Here is a 12,733-nt window from a genome sequence, read left to right as displayed (position 1 = left end):
GTCATTTAAACTTCGAATTTATATACTCATTATAGCATTTACTTCAAAACCCTTCTTTTGGTACTTCTTTTCCAATCTAACAACTCAGTTATCCTTTATACATACTAACTTAGACTTCTTTATAATATCTTTGAACGAATTGACGGTTTGGTCAAATTGACCAGAAGTACTACAAATAACAACAACCATTAGAAGGTGTTTCTCATCTAGTTCTTGTTGTTGTGCAATTTTCTAAGATAAGTGAAAGTCTTACCCGACCCAGGTGGTGCAATTAGACCTGTTATACCATTCTGAGCAAATAAGAACTTGTCATGTATAGGCTTTATCTGAGCATTTTCTAACTTCTCTGTTCTTGTTTAAAACATTTTCTCCAATTTTCTTTCAGCAAACTTTTTTTCTAACATATTTTTAGAAAAATTAAAATTTTTATCTTTTAGAAAATGTCTAGCGATTTCGCTATCTATATTCGAGACAAACTTTTTGACAGCAAAACATCTGTCGACCATAAAATCTTACATAGTGTAAACAAGAAAGGTGAATTTGTTCTAAAGTTCTGTTTCTGGGAATATGACAAGAACCATAAAACATTAAGCAGAGCAGTCTTAAAATTTGTCAATGACAGACTTGTTGACAGAGATGACGCCGATTGGAAAGATGAAGTCCAACAAAAGTTCTTAGAATGCAAAGAAGACACATGCGCTGTTCTTGAAGATGAAATAGAAAACAGAATAGAAGAGCTATTAAAGGACAAAGAACTTTTACATAAATATGGTTGCGCCAAATTTGACATAACTCCACCAGAAAAGAAGAAGAGAGAAAAGAAAGAAAAGAAAGTAGAAGAAGAGAAGAAAGAACCTGAACCAGTTCCAGAGAAAAAGAAATTTGACATGTAAAAATAAAATTTTATTTTTAGAACATTTCTGGGTCAATGTCAATGTTCTCTTCCTCTTTAGGAGCAAACACTGGCTTAGACTCTAAAATCTTTTTACCCAATTTACCTTGAACTTCAACTATCTTAGACTCATAATATTCATAGTCGTCTGCTTTCTTTGGTTCATAAGGTATAACAAGTTTGTATGCTTTGCCTTCTTTAAGGTTTGAAAACCTTCTGTCAAAACTTTCTTTGACTGCTAACAAACCTTCTATGTCTAAGTCTTCAAATTTCGCACCATTTTTAGTCACAATAGCAAACTTAACTGGTTCGATGTTCCAAACTTTGCTGAATGAAGACTTTTCAAAATGGTAGAAGTAAACATTCAAATATGTGAATGGGTCTAGTTCTTCTTTAAGTCCTGACATGTACTTGTTTACTGAGATGAATTTCGTCATCTTTTCTATCGGATAAAAAAATATTTTTTTTTAAATTTACTCATAAAAATTTTTCTTTGTATATACACCATTCTGTACGTCTAAAAGACTTTTGACATTTGCCAAGAATGTTCGTTTAGACGCTGTCATATAACCATATTCTTGACAATATTGTTTATACGAATCGTACAATGACCTTTCATCTAATGACACAAAGTCAGTTTCATCTATGAACAGTTCATATACACTCTTGTTTGCTTCTAACAATGTTTGTCTCTCTTCGGTATGTGGAATTTGTCTTGGATTGAACTTTGAAATATCTAATGTCATAAAATATGAGAACAAGTGGTTGTAAAAGTCAGATGTCAAAGTTTCTGCTAAGTCGTCAAAATATTCTGTATCTTGCATATGAGAATCTGACGTTCTGACAACTACATATCTTCTGTCAGAACTTTCTAATTTCATCGGAACAGCATTGTTTGAAACCATAATGAAGTTTGCAACATTTTCACAAACTCTTTGGTCTTTATATTTTCTTTCAACAACTCCAACTTTGTCTGTTATAAGACTCTTCAAAGCATCTGAGTTCAAAACTTTTGTTGTATCTATACTTTGAAGTTCATTGCAAACTATAAGTTTCATATTCTCTATTGAGGAGTTAAACTTGCCACAGATGTTTTCTAAGTTTGTCATATTCGGGTTCGAATAACCTTCTAACAGTTTGCACAAAATATCTGTAAAGAATGTGTTCTTACCAGTTCCTTGTTTTCCAATTATAATGAGAGCAGTTTCATTTTTAGCACTTGGATGTTGTAAGATGTTTGCAAACCAACATAAGATATACTCATAGACTCTTTCGTTTCCATTGCATATAATTTCTTTGACATGGTCTAACCAAGCTTCTATAATATTTTCTTTCCATTCTACTTGTTCGTATTTATATCCAGTGAAGATAGAATAGAAGTTTGGAGAAGGTGTATAGAACTTTATACCTCGAACTGAAAAATCTTCTAACTTTGACAATAAGATATCCCAAGCATCTAACATCTTCATGCCAACTTGTACAACTTTTATTTTCTTAAGTTTCTGTCTACATTCTTGTTCTGAAACTATTGTTGCTCTTGGTTTGTTAAAGACAACATCCCATTCTTTCATGACATAACATTCTGGGGCAGAGTCAACATAAATGACTAAACGTTTCAAATTCTCGACTGCTTTGTTATAGTCTCTAAATGGACACATATTTCTGAATGCTTGGAAGTCATAAAAATCTGAAACATCTATTCTGTACATTTTTATAAAAATAAAAAAAAATATTTTTTTTTTATTCTTGACTTTGTTGTTGCATTTGTTGCATTTGTTGTTCTTGAGCTATTTGTTGTTGAAGTTGTTCTTGTAATACAATACTTTCACCAGTTGCATCTTCCAATTCGAAACTTTCTGCCGTCATTGACAAATACATAGGACATAAAAGTTTTACAGGAACAAAGTTTGCGTCAACTAATGTCAACGTTATACTTGCCAAAGTGTTTGAGTTCACTAAGGTTGAAAATTCTGCATTCGAATGAACAATAGGCAAACCAGCAGAGAAAGTATTGTTTATACGCATAAGTATCTTTTGGTCATAATAGTTTCTGTCGACATTCGAATAACACTTTGAACCTAAGTTTGAAACAATATATAAGATTGGTGTGCTTAATGTCAATGGAATAGACATTCCTTGTATGACACCTTTTCCTGTTATAGGAAACTGTTGGTAGTAAAAACCAGAAATAAGTTTTGTATTATAGCTCATATCGTTTATAGTAAACTCAGTCGGACATCCAAACATAATGAAACCTGCTCTAGTTGCAGCACATGTTACACCTGTACTTAAAGTATTAAATAAGTCAACAAAACCTGTTGGTGGTATATCTGAGTAAGTATCTTCAAAGGAGTATTTTTTACCATTCACAACAATAAAGTCTTCTGGTGTCAAAAGAGCAAAACAGGCTTTAGTCGTCATTGTGTTTAAGGTTAGTTTACAATATCGTCCTTGAGGACTTTGTAAGTTTGTTGTTATAGAATTATATGACTCAGGGTTTTTAGTCGTAATAGTATAAACCATTATATCTTCTGCCATTTATATATATTTAAAAGTTTTTCTGAAAGTGGAGAAGAACTTCATCTAAACTTTCACATGGCGTTTCTTGAAGTTCTCTGTCTAAGAAGTTCAAATATTTTGTAAAGACATAGAACTTTCCTTTGTCTACACGAACAAACAAAACAGGGTCTTTCATATCGTTCAAAAGTGTGTAAAGTCCTTTACATGAAATAAAGTCTATATTATTTTTCTTCAAACATCTTTCAAGAAGTTTTGACATTTTTACTTAGCAAATAAATTTTAATGAAATGTTGTGGTCGTCAAATATTTTTATGACGTCTGGGAAACTATACTTTAAGTTCAACGTTTCACCTCCTTTCATAACGTATATCTTGTCAATGACATTATATGAAACACCACAGCAACTAATGTCGGGTTCTATTTCTTTGATGTTTATATCGTCTGCCTCTGTCAAAAGTTTCAATAGTTCTTTCAAAACTTCATGAGGTGCAATGACATATGAGTTCACTTTTACAGGGTTGTGTTCGACCAAGTTTAACATTATACTTAAAGCTTGACAAATCTTCTCCTGAGTTTGAAGTTTGTCTTTAAGTTGTTGGTAGTCGTTTCGAATATCTGCAACAGAACTTAAGTCTCTGCTAACTTCAGGATATGTTGGTTGTTCTTTTACAGGAACAATTGTTATACCATCTTCGTCCTCGTATGGTTTCCCCACTTCAACATCTCTTTCTTTGACATTGACAACAACACTTTGACTGTTTGTTTGAGTTGGTGAATTTAACTTCACATCTGCCACCGCCATTAAACCTTTTGAAACACTTACGCTTCTATTTTTCGGAAATGACATTTTACTTAGAATAAAAAGATGGACGTATTCGAGTATCTCTTCGAATTGAAGCAGAACAAAGTTTACACACACAAACAATACAAATACATTGACAGAATAGTTCTTTATACAAACAATGGTAAATGTTATAGAATAGCAGTCTTTGCTGAACCAAAATATTTTCATAAAGCAAAGAAAGTTGGTATAACTGAAATGGTGAAAGTTCTTGAAGCAGACAAAAATATAACTTCAAAACTGACCGATATTACTAAAGAAAAGTTTATAATACAATATTATGTCAAAACTGGCGTACTGTCAATATTTGACGGAGAGAAGTCAGTTCAAGAACAACTTACTGACCTGCTGCCAAAATCTGCTCGATGGAAGCTGTCGTTATGCCAATCTGAGGAGCCCCAACAGGTTTCATCGAACGAATCTTCAAAAGAGCATCTTCCGTGAAAAGTGCTATTGGTTTTGTAAACTTCTTTGCTTTCAATTCATCTGGACCGTCTCTGTCACCAGTATATTGTATTTGAACTGTACCAACAGTTGAAATACCACCCATAAAGTCTTCTGAGTCAGCAAATGGAATGCCAAGCCAAAAGTTTGAACGGTCTCCATTTGTATATTGAGTTTTTTGACCTCCTGTATGAGTCCATACTTTCACATATGGCATAATAGAACTTTGCATTTCAGGGTTAATGGTTGTTGTGAAGTTGTTGTTAAAGTTCATAGCATCTAATGTCAAGTTGTATGACCTCATATCCTCAACTGTAGAATATTCTTCTCTTGGATAATATTTGCCATCTATGTTTATATGATATTTAATACCGGGGTTGTAGAAACAAGAATAGTCATTTATAGTTCGTCTGAACAGTACAAACATAGTATCTGCATGTTTCATTGCAGTTGTTAAAGCAATATCTGTTCTTGCACCTGCGGCTCCTGGATTTTGGTTTCCAACTTCACCTGCAAAGTCTTTGACAGATATTTGGTGTATAGGGAACATAAGTGGAACTGCAATATATTTGGCAGCTAAAGCATTTGAAATATCTGGGTCCAACATATAGACTGCAAGTCTGCTTTCTATTCTCTTGCATTCAAATTTTTCGCATGTAAACTTAACTGGGTCCCAAGCAGTTCCAGCAGCATTGAAATAATAGTTTACTTCATTGTTGAAGTTTGAGAAACCAAAGTCTAAGTCAACTTTGTCTTTGCAAAATTCGGCGAATGACGTTTGATTTGTTCCCTTTACGTCTGTAATAGTGAATGGGTCTTGTGTTGGTGCAATGACTAAGTTATTTTTGCTTGGAGTAAGTTCGATAGAAATTTTTCCTGCCCAGTTTGGCAAGTATCTTAAAAACCTGAAGATGAGGAAAGATGACAAAGGAACTCTAAGTTTCAGTTTTACTTTAGTGGCAGCAGTTCCATCTGAACCAGAAAGGTTAACATAAACTCCTGGAACGTTAGGGTCAAGTCTTCTTATTTTCTCAATATTTGCATACTGGTCTGTTTGTTCTCTAGCTTGTGGTTGTACTGAGTTTCTCAAAGCGAACCATTCATAGTTTGCCCATGTTACTGTTTGAACTAAGTCAGAGTTAGAATATATCTTATATCCCATGAAAACTTCTGGAGCATATTGGTATCCGACATAGAAAATTCCATTGCAACCTTTCTTGTCAGACAACTTGGCAGAAGGTTTTATTTCAATGTCTTGTTCCACGTATAAGAATGAGTTGTCAATAGAAATAATATGAAACCTGTCGCAAGCAATATCTACTGTTGTTGAAGAACCTTCTCCAAACTCACCTACGTTTCCATAAGAAACAGCAGTTGTATATTCGTAAGTTCCAGGAACTATTTCTGACCTTCTAATGGCATTGTCGCATTCGTTATACCATTCGGAAACATTTCCGTTCATGGCATCCAAAACTGTTGGCGTTATATTCTGAGCGGCGTACATTTCATATGGGTAAAAATATAGAATAGTTGGATTTATGTGTCATAATAGAACCCACTCGGACCAAGCTTTACTTTCTTCCTGACTGAGTTTTTAACTCTTCTTTTTCCTTCATTGCCACTACTTTCACTAGATGAAGTTACTTCTTCACTATTTTCACTTTGTTCTACTCTTCTTCTTTAGTGTCGCTTTTGGTAACTTGCCCTCTGCTTCAAGTTGTTGCATCTTTGCCTCATGTTCACCTAGTATGTTGTAAATTTCCCATGTCCTTTTTGCCTTTGGGCTCTGGTCGCCCATCTCAGGTAACCTATATCCTAGAAAGATTTTGTCATAGTTTGTATTTGAGTCTTCGCGTATTGTTTGCATGACTCTTTCCTGAGTTTCCGGTTCAAGCTCTTCAAACAGAGCTTGTCCATATGGAATAAGCTCGTTTCCAAATATATGTTTTTGTAGCCATTCTGGTTTTCTTTCCATGTTACCAATAATATCTTTTGTGAATGGGAAAGCTTTTACCCAATGTTTCAGTCTTGCGTCATTTATTTCTGTAGTTGGTTTTATTTTGTCAAGGAACATGTTTTTCAATACTAACATTTCATTTGGTACTGTCCATTTGAGTTTTCTTAAATATTCATCCATTCTCGGTTCATTGTCTGCAAAGTAAGTTTTTATGACATTTTGCAAACTTTCGTTTGCAAGGTCATGTACAATAGGTTCTCTTCCTTCTCTCTCCCTAACTTTCTTTCTAAACTCTTCACCAAATATACCATCTCTATGGTTCTGTGTAGTTCTTTGAGATAAATGTTCTAGAACGTCAGGTGTTATATTTCCATCAGCCATGTTCATTTCATACTGGTTCAAAATATCTGCATCTTTCATATCTTTCAATGGCATTAAAGCCGCGCTGAAAATACCAGCTATATCTGGTTCACCATTCACTTCCATTGCGTCTACAACTTCTTGGAATTGAGGTTGTAAGTTTATGAACCACCTATCCGGATTAGCTTTATGACCCCATCTCATTGTAGTTCCATAGTCTGCAGAAACAAAAGTAGGTTTGTTTCCATATTGGTTAGGTTCTGAATGAACTTTAAACAATGTTTCATTTCTATATGTTTTGTTGAAATTTAACCTTTTATTTTCACCGAGTTCAGCCAAAGATTGAACGTTATATGGTCGTAAGTAAAAAGGATTGTTGTATTTGCATACACTTTCTTTCAGTTCTTCCATTCTATGCTGAATATTTTCATCTGATGTTGGAGTCTTTTGTATGTCGGCGAACATTTTTCGATATTCTTCTACTATGTCAGCCGAATTTTTCTTAGACTCTTGGAAAGATTCCATATTCTCCGCATACTCTTGTTGAGGGTCAAGATTTTTCGGCTGTTCCAAATCTTCATCTAGTTCTGTGAAGTTAGTTTCCAAAGGAGGGACTTGTTTGTTTCCTTCAGGCTCTTCTAGCTGTTGTTGCTGAACTATTTCTTCCATGTCTGGTTGTATCTGAACTTCTTCCTGTGGAGTTTCTTGTACCTCATCTGCTGGCATTTCATATATTCCGAGACCGTTTTTAAAAAGTTCCCTATTTAAGTCATCCGCATTCATAACCCTTTCTTCTTTCGTTCCGTCTCTATTTTTTACGCGTTTCATGAAGATAGTTGAATTATCATTTATCTCTGACACCAAATATCTCGGAGTAAATTCAGTCATGTCATTTGGATGATATGCTATTAAATCATATCCCTTAGCGAGCTTGTATTTTCCAGGTTTGAAATTATATCCCATTTGGTGCTGAACCATAAAGCTAAATAGGTTCGGGTCAGTATTTCCTTCCTTGAACTTTCTAATAGCTTCTTTATATCTGTCACTAAAGTCAAGAGTATCTGGGTAACCATAATTTTCCTTAAGCATTTTTAAGAATTCTTGGTTTCCTTGTTCTCTACTTCTTTTATGTCCTTGCTCTGTTTGTGGTTGTTGCTGTGCAGTGTTTTGAACTGTTGGTTGTGGTGCAGTGTTTTGAACTGTTGGTTGTGGTGCAGTGTTTTGAACTGTTGGTTGTGGTGCAGTGTTTTGAACTGTTGGTTGTGGTGCAGTGTTTTGAACTGTTGGTTGTTGTGTTGGTTGTTGTGTTGGTTTTTGGTGCATGCCTGTGTCTGTGTCCATGTGACGATGTAAATGTTTTAGGTAGTCCTGGTGCAGGTGCTTCTCTTGGAGGGTTTGGTGGTATATAAGTTCCACTAGCTAGTATATAAGTTCCACCAGCTGGTATATAAGTTCCACCAGCTGGCACATATGTTCCATCTGCAGCATAATGTCCTACCTGACTTTTTCGTTTTTAAGAAAGCATTTACTAGGTCTGTTTTGGTCTGTTGTAACTCTTTTTCTTGACTTTCCACAACAGTTGCTCTAACGGCGTCATAGGCACTTTGAACTGCCTGTCTCGTTGCTGCATCTGTTATTTTCGTCATATTTTGTGCTACTTCTCTTAACTCTTTGTCGAAACCTTCAGACTTCAGTTTCTTTCCAGATGAGAAGTCGTTCACTAGTTTCACCTTACTATGAAGAGCTTCGAAGGCGTTCTTAAAGTCAGCATTCATTAAAGCTTCATTTGAACTGTCTTCATCCGCTTGTATTTTTGTCCTTATTGACCCTATAAGTTGGGCTGCTTTAGCGTTGGCTTGGGCATCTAACCAGTCATTATTAGCTTTTATATATTCTGCGCTTTTCATTGCCTTTTGCATGGCTGCGTCGTTATTTTTACTTTCTTGTGCTAAGTTTTCATACTGTACGGTTTGGTTTTGCAACTGTAAAAGTTTTTCTGCCTTTACATTTGCTTCAACTTCTTTTTTATACTCATCGCTATCCATATATGTCTTCAGGGCTTTTTGTTTTATCTCTTCATCTTTCAGTACTTTATATTGAGTAGTATGGTTTTTCAAATTTATAACATCTTGTTCCATTTTTGCTACTTCTGCTGCTTTTTCTGACACTTTTTTCGCATATTCCTCTGTACTTAGTTCTTTCAGTTGTTCTTCTTTCTTCTTTTCTCTACGTTTAACTCATTGAGTTTCTTTGTGTGTCTGTCATATTCTAGTTTCTTTTCGTTTTCACTTATTTGTTTCTGTATGTCTATGTTTGACTTTTTGACATCTGATATTTGATTTTTGAGTGAACTCAAATTCATTTGACTTTGAGGGTTATAAGCTGTTCCGTCTGCAGCTCCACCATAGCCTGCCATTTTCGCTAAAAGTGCCGCTCTTAAACCTCCACTCTGTGCACCAATAACTCGGTTTAAAAGCATAGGGTTGCTTGACATTTGTTGCAACATAGTGGGGTCATTCATCATTTGTTGTTGCAACTGTTGTTGTGGTGTCAGTTTTACTATTGGATGTTTCAATGCTCTCTTCCTCTTACGTATATTCTTACGTAGCTTACGTGGCATTTTAAGTGAAGTTAAAAAGCGGTTTTTGACAGATGTTTATATGACACTTTTTGTTCAGCACAAAAAACTACTCGGTCAAAGTGTTGTCAGTTTTGTAAAATAACCGTCTTATCTCATTCTATAAGGGGAAAAAGGCTTCTCAAAGTATACTTCCTTGGAACGCCTGTAACTTTTCCTGTAGCGACGATAGACCCTTACTTGTCCGGACAAAGTTATACTAAACATCTTCAGGGCTAGAGGGCACGAAGTGCCTGGAGGCCCCACTACCTTTTTTTTTTTTTTTTATTTATCAATGTTTTATAAAATTCTCTTTCTTTTCATATTTATCATTATTTTATGAAATTCTCTTGATATTAATGAATGCCCTCTTAGTATTGCCATCAAAGCTGATTCAATAGAAATTATCCAATTCTTAGTTGAGCATGGTGCTGATGTTAACATGAAACTTATTCTCTTTCTTATCATATATCTCATTATTTTATATTATTATTTTTCTTTTTATATTTATCATTATTTTATATTATTATTTTTCTTTTTATATTTATCATTGTTTTATAAAATTCTATTTCTCTTAATATTTGTCATTGTTTTATGAAATTCTCTTTCTCTTCATATTTATCAATGTTTTATAGAATTCTCTTTCTTTTCATATTTATTCTTGTTTTTTGGCATTCTTTTTTTATATATATTTATCAATGTTTTATGAAATTCACTTTCTTACCATATTTATCATTGTTTGATAGAATTCTCTTTCTTTTCATATTTACCATTATTTTATATTATTATCTTTCTCTTCATATTTATCAATGTTTTATAGAATTCTTTTTCTTTCCATATTCATTATAGTTTTATTGGATTCTCTTTCTTTTTATATTTATCATTGTTTTATGGCATTCTCATTCTTTTCATATTTATCATTGTTTGATTTAATTTTCTATCTTTCAATATTTATCATTGTTTGATAAAATTCTCTTTCTCTTCATATTTATCATTGTTTTATTACATTATCTTTCTCTTCATATTTATCATTGTTTTATGAAATTCTCTTTCTTTCAATATTTATCATTGTTTGATAGCATTCTCTTTCTTTTTATATTTATCAATGTTTTATTACATTCTTTTATATATATATATTTATCAATGTTTAATAAAATTCTCTTTCTTTCCATATTTTTCATTGTTTTATGAAATTCTCTTTCTTTCAATATTTATCAATGTTTTATATTATTATTTTTCTTTTTATATTTATCATTATTTTATGAAATTCTCTTGATATTAATGAATGCCCTCTTAGTATTGCCATCAAAGCTAATTCAATAGAAATTGTCCAATTCTTAGTTGAGCATGGTGCTGATGTTAACATGAAACTTATTCTCTTTCTTATCATATATCTCATTGTTTTATCAAGTTCTCTTTCTTTTCATATTTATCATTATTTTATATTATTATTTTTCTTTTTATATTTATCATTGTTTTATAAAATTCTATTTCTCTTAATATTTAACATTGTTTTATGAAATTCTCTTTCTCTTCATATTTGTCATTGTTTTATGAAATTCTCTTTCTTTTCATATTTATTCTTGTTTTTTGGCATTCTTTTTTTATATATATTTATCAATGTTTTATGAAATTCACTTTCTTACCATATTTATCATTGTTTGATAGAATTCTCTTTCTTTTCATATTTACCATTATTTTATATTATTATCTTTCTCTTCATATTTATCATTGTTTTATGAAATTCTCTTTCTCTTCATATTTATCAATGTTTTATAGAATTCTCTTTCTTTTCATATTTATTCTTGTTTTTTGGCATTCTTTTTTTATATATATTTATCAATGTTTTATGAAATTCACTTTCTTACCATATTTATCATTGTTTGATAGAATTCTCTTTCTTTTCATATTTACCATTATTTTATATTATTATCTTTCTCTTCATATTTATCAATGTTTTATAGAATTCTTTTTCTTTCCATATTCATTATAGTTTTATTGGATTCTCTTTCTTTTTATATTTATCATTGTTTTATGGCATTCTCATTCTTTTCATATTTATCATTGTTTGATTTAATTTTCTATCTTTCAATATTTATCATTGTTTGATAAAATTCTCTTTCTCTTCATATTTATCATTGTTTTATTACATTATCTTTCTCTTCATATTTATCATTGTTTTATGAAATTCTCTTTCTTTCAATATTTATCATTGTTTGATAGCATTCTCTTTCTTTTTATATTTATCAATGTTTTATTATATTCTTTTATATATATATATTTATCAATGTTTTATAAAATTCTCTTTCTTTCCATATTTTGCATTGTTTTATGAAATTCTCTTTCTTATCATATATCTCATTATTTTATCAAATTCTCTTTCTTTTCATATTTATCATTGTTTTATGAAATTCTCTTGATATTAATGAATGCCCTCTTAGTATTGCCATCAAAGCTAATTCAATAGAAATTGTCCAATTCTTAGTTGAGCATGGTGCTGATGTTAACATGAAACTTATTCTCTTTCTTATCATATTTATCATTATTTTATATTATTATTTTTCTTTTTATATTTATCATTATTTTATATTATTATTTTTCTTTTTATATTTATCATTGTTTTATAAAATTCTATTTCTCTTAATATTTAACATTGTTTTATGAAATTCTCTTTCTCTTCATATTTGTCATTGTTTTATGAAATTCTCTTTCTTTTCATATTTATTCTTGTTTTTTGGCATTCTTTTTTATATATATTTATCAATGTTTTATGAAATTCACTTTCTTACCATATTTATCATTGTTTGATAGAATTCTCTTTCTTTTCATATTTACCATTATTAGTAGTAGGATAAGGCGGGGTGTGTGACTTTTTTTGTAAACGTAAGAATTCATACAATATCGAGCGATTTTGTATCATTATTTTAACATATTAATTTTAAAATAATTTATTTTTTTATTCTTACATAAATGACCCAACAAGTAAAACCAGATAAAATAGATTATCGAATTTTAGAGGATGGTGTTCCTGTTTATATTCAAAGATTTAAAGGGAAGCAATATTATAGAATTGTTAATCCTGAATACATAAAACATTTATTT

General features: G+C 31.7%; 9 protein-coding genes and 1 pseudogene across 10 annotated transcripts, besides 1 other annotated feature; 1 reads left to right on the top strand and 9 right to left on the bottom strand.

Annotated features, from left to right (window-relative positions):
- Positions 1 to 7,275: a mobile genetic element.
- On the top strand, positions 441 to 893 carry TVAGG3_0280680 (uncharacterized protein; the record flags this gene model as incomplete). Its single annotated transcript, XM_051228856.1, has 1 exon — positions 441 to 893. The coding sequence occupies one exon, from the start codon at positions 441 to 443 to the stop codon at positions 891 to 893; it is 453 nt and encodes a 150-aa protein (XP_051098586.1).
- TVAGG3_0280670 (protein of unknown function, DUF4108 family) lies at positions 910 to 1,329 on the bottom strand (the record flags this gene model as incomplete). The annotated part of the gene is made up of 1 exon (XM_051228855.1): positions 910 to 1,329. One exon carries the CDS (start codon positions 1,327 to 1,329, stop codon positions 910 to 912), a length of 420 nt encoding a protein of 139 aa, XP_051098585.1.
- TVAGG3_0280660 (Poxvirus D5 protein-like family) lies at positions 1,366 to 1,716 on the bottom strand (the record flags this gene model as incomplete). Its single annotated transcript, XM_051228854.1, has 1 exon — positions 1,366 to 1,716. The coding sequence occupies one exon, from the start codon at positions 1,714 to 1,716 to the stop codon at positions 1,366 to 1,368; it is 351 nt and encodes a 116-aa protein (XP_051098584.1).
- On the bottom strand, positions 2,349 to 2,601 carry TVAGG3_0280650 (uncharacterized protein; the record flags this gene model as incomplete). The annotated part of the gene is made up of 1 exon (XM_051228853.1): positions 2,349 to 2,601. A coding segment is annotated over one exon (253 nt), but the record flags the coding sequence as incomplete, so codon positions are not given.
- On the bottom strand, positions 2,633 to 3,430 carry TVAGG3_0280640 (uncharacterized protein; the record flags this gene model as incomplete). Its single annotated transcript, XM_051228852.1, has 1 exon — positions 2,633 to 3,430. One exon carries the CDS (start codon positions 3,428 to 3,430, stop codon positions 2,633 to 2,635), a length of 798 nt encoding a protein of 265 aa, XP_051098582.1.
- On the bottom strand, positions 3,678 to 4,072 carry TVAGG3_0280630 (annotated as a pseudogene). Its single transcript has one exon. A coding segment is annotated over exon 1 (395 nt).
- On the bottom strand, positions 4,591 to 5,001 carry TVAGG3_0280620 (protein of unknown function, DUF4106 family; the record flags this gene model as incomplete). Its single annotated transcript, XM_051228851.1, has 1 exon — positions 4,591 to 5,001. The coding sequence occupies one exon, from the start codon at positions 4,999 to 5,001 to the stop codon at positions 4,591 to 4,593; it is 411 nt and encodes a 136-aa protein (XP_051098581.1).
- On the bottom strand, positions 5,287 to 6,201 carry TVAGG3_0280610 (protein of unknown function, DUF4106 family; the record flags this gene model as incomplete). The annotated part of the gene is made up of 1 exon (XM_051228850.1): positions 5,287 to 6,201. A coding segment is annotated over one exon (915 nt), but the record flags the coding sequence as incomplete, so codon positions are not given.
- Positions 7,276 to 7,516: 241 nt separating the features above from the next.
- On the bottom strand, positions 7,517 to 8,355 carry TVAGG3_0280590 (protein of unknown function, DUF4106 family; the record flags this gene model as incomplete). The annotated part of the gene is made up of 1 exon (XM_051228849.1): positions 7,517 to 8,355. A coding segment is annotated over one exon (839 nt), but the record flags the coding sequence as incomplete, so codon positions are not given.
- Positions 8,356 to 9,381: 1,026 nt separating this feature from the next.
- TVAGG3_0280580 (protein of unknown function, DUF4106 family) lies at positions 9,382 to 9,634 on the bottom strand (the record flags this gene model as incomplete). Its single annotated transcript, XM_051228848.1, has 1 exon — positions 9,382 to 9,634. A coding segment is annotated over one exon (253 nt), but the record flags the coding sequence as incomplete, so codon positions are not given.
- Between the last annotated feature and the right edge of the window lie 3,099 nt (positions 9,635 to 12,733).

The sequence above is a fragment of the Trichomonas vaginalis genome, chromosome V, assembly GCF_026262505.1.
Source record: "Trichomonas vaginalis G3 chromosome V, whole genome shotgun sequence".
Classification (NCBI taxonomy): Eukaryota; Parabasalia; order Trichomonadida; family Trichomonadidae; genus Trichomonas; species Trichomonas vaginalis.
The sequence above is the reverse complement of the archived record's forward strand: the minus strand, read 5'-3'. Positions and strand labels throughout refer to the sequence as shown.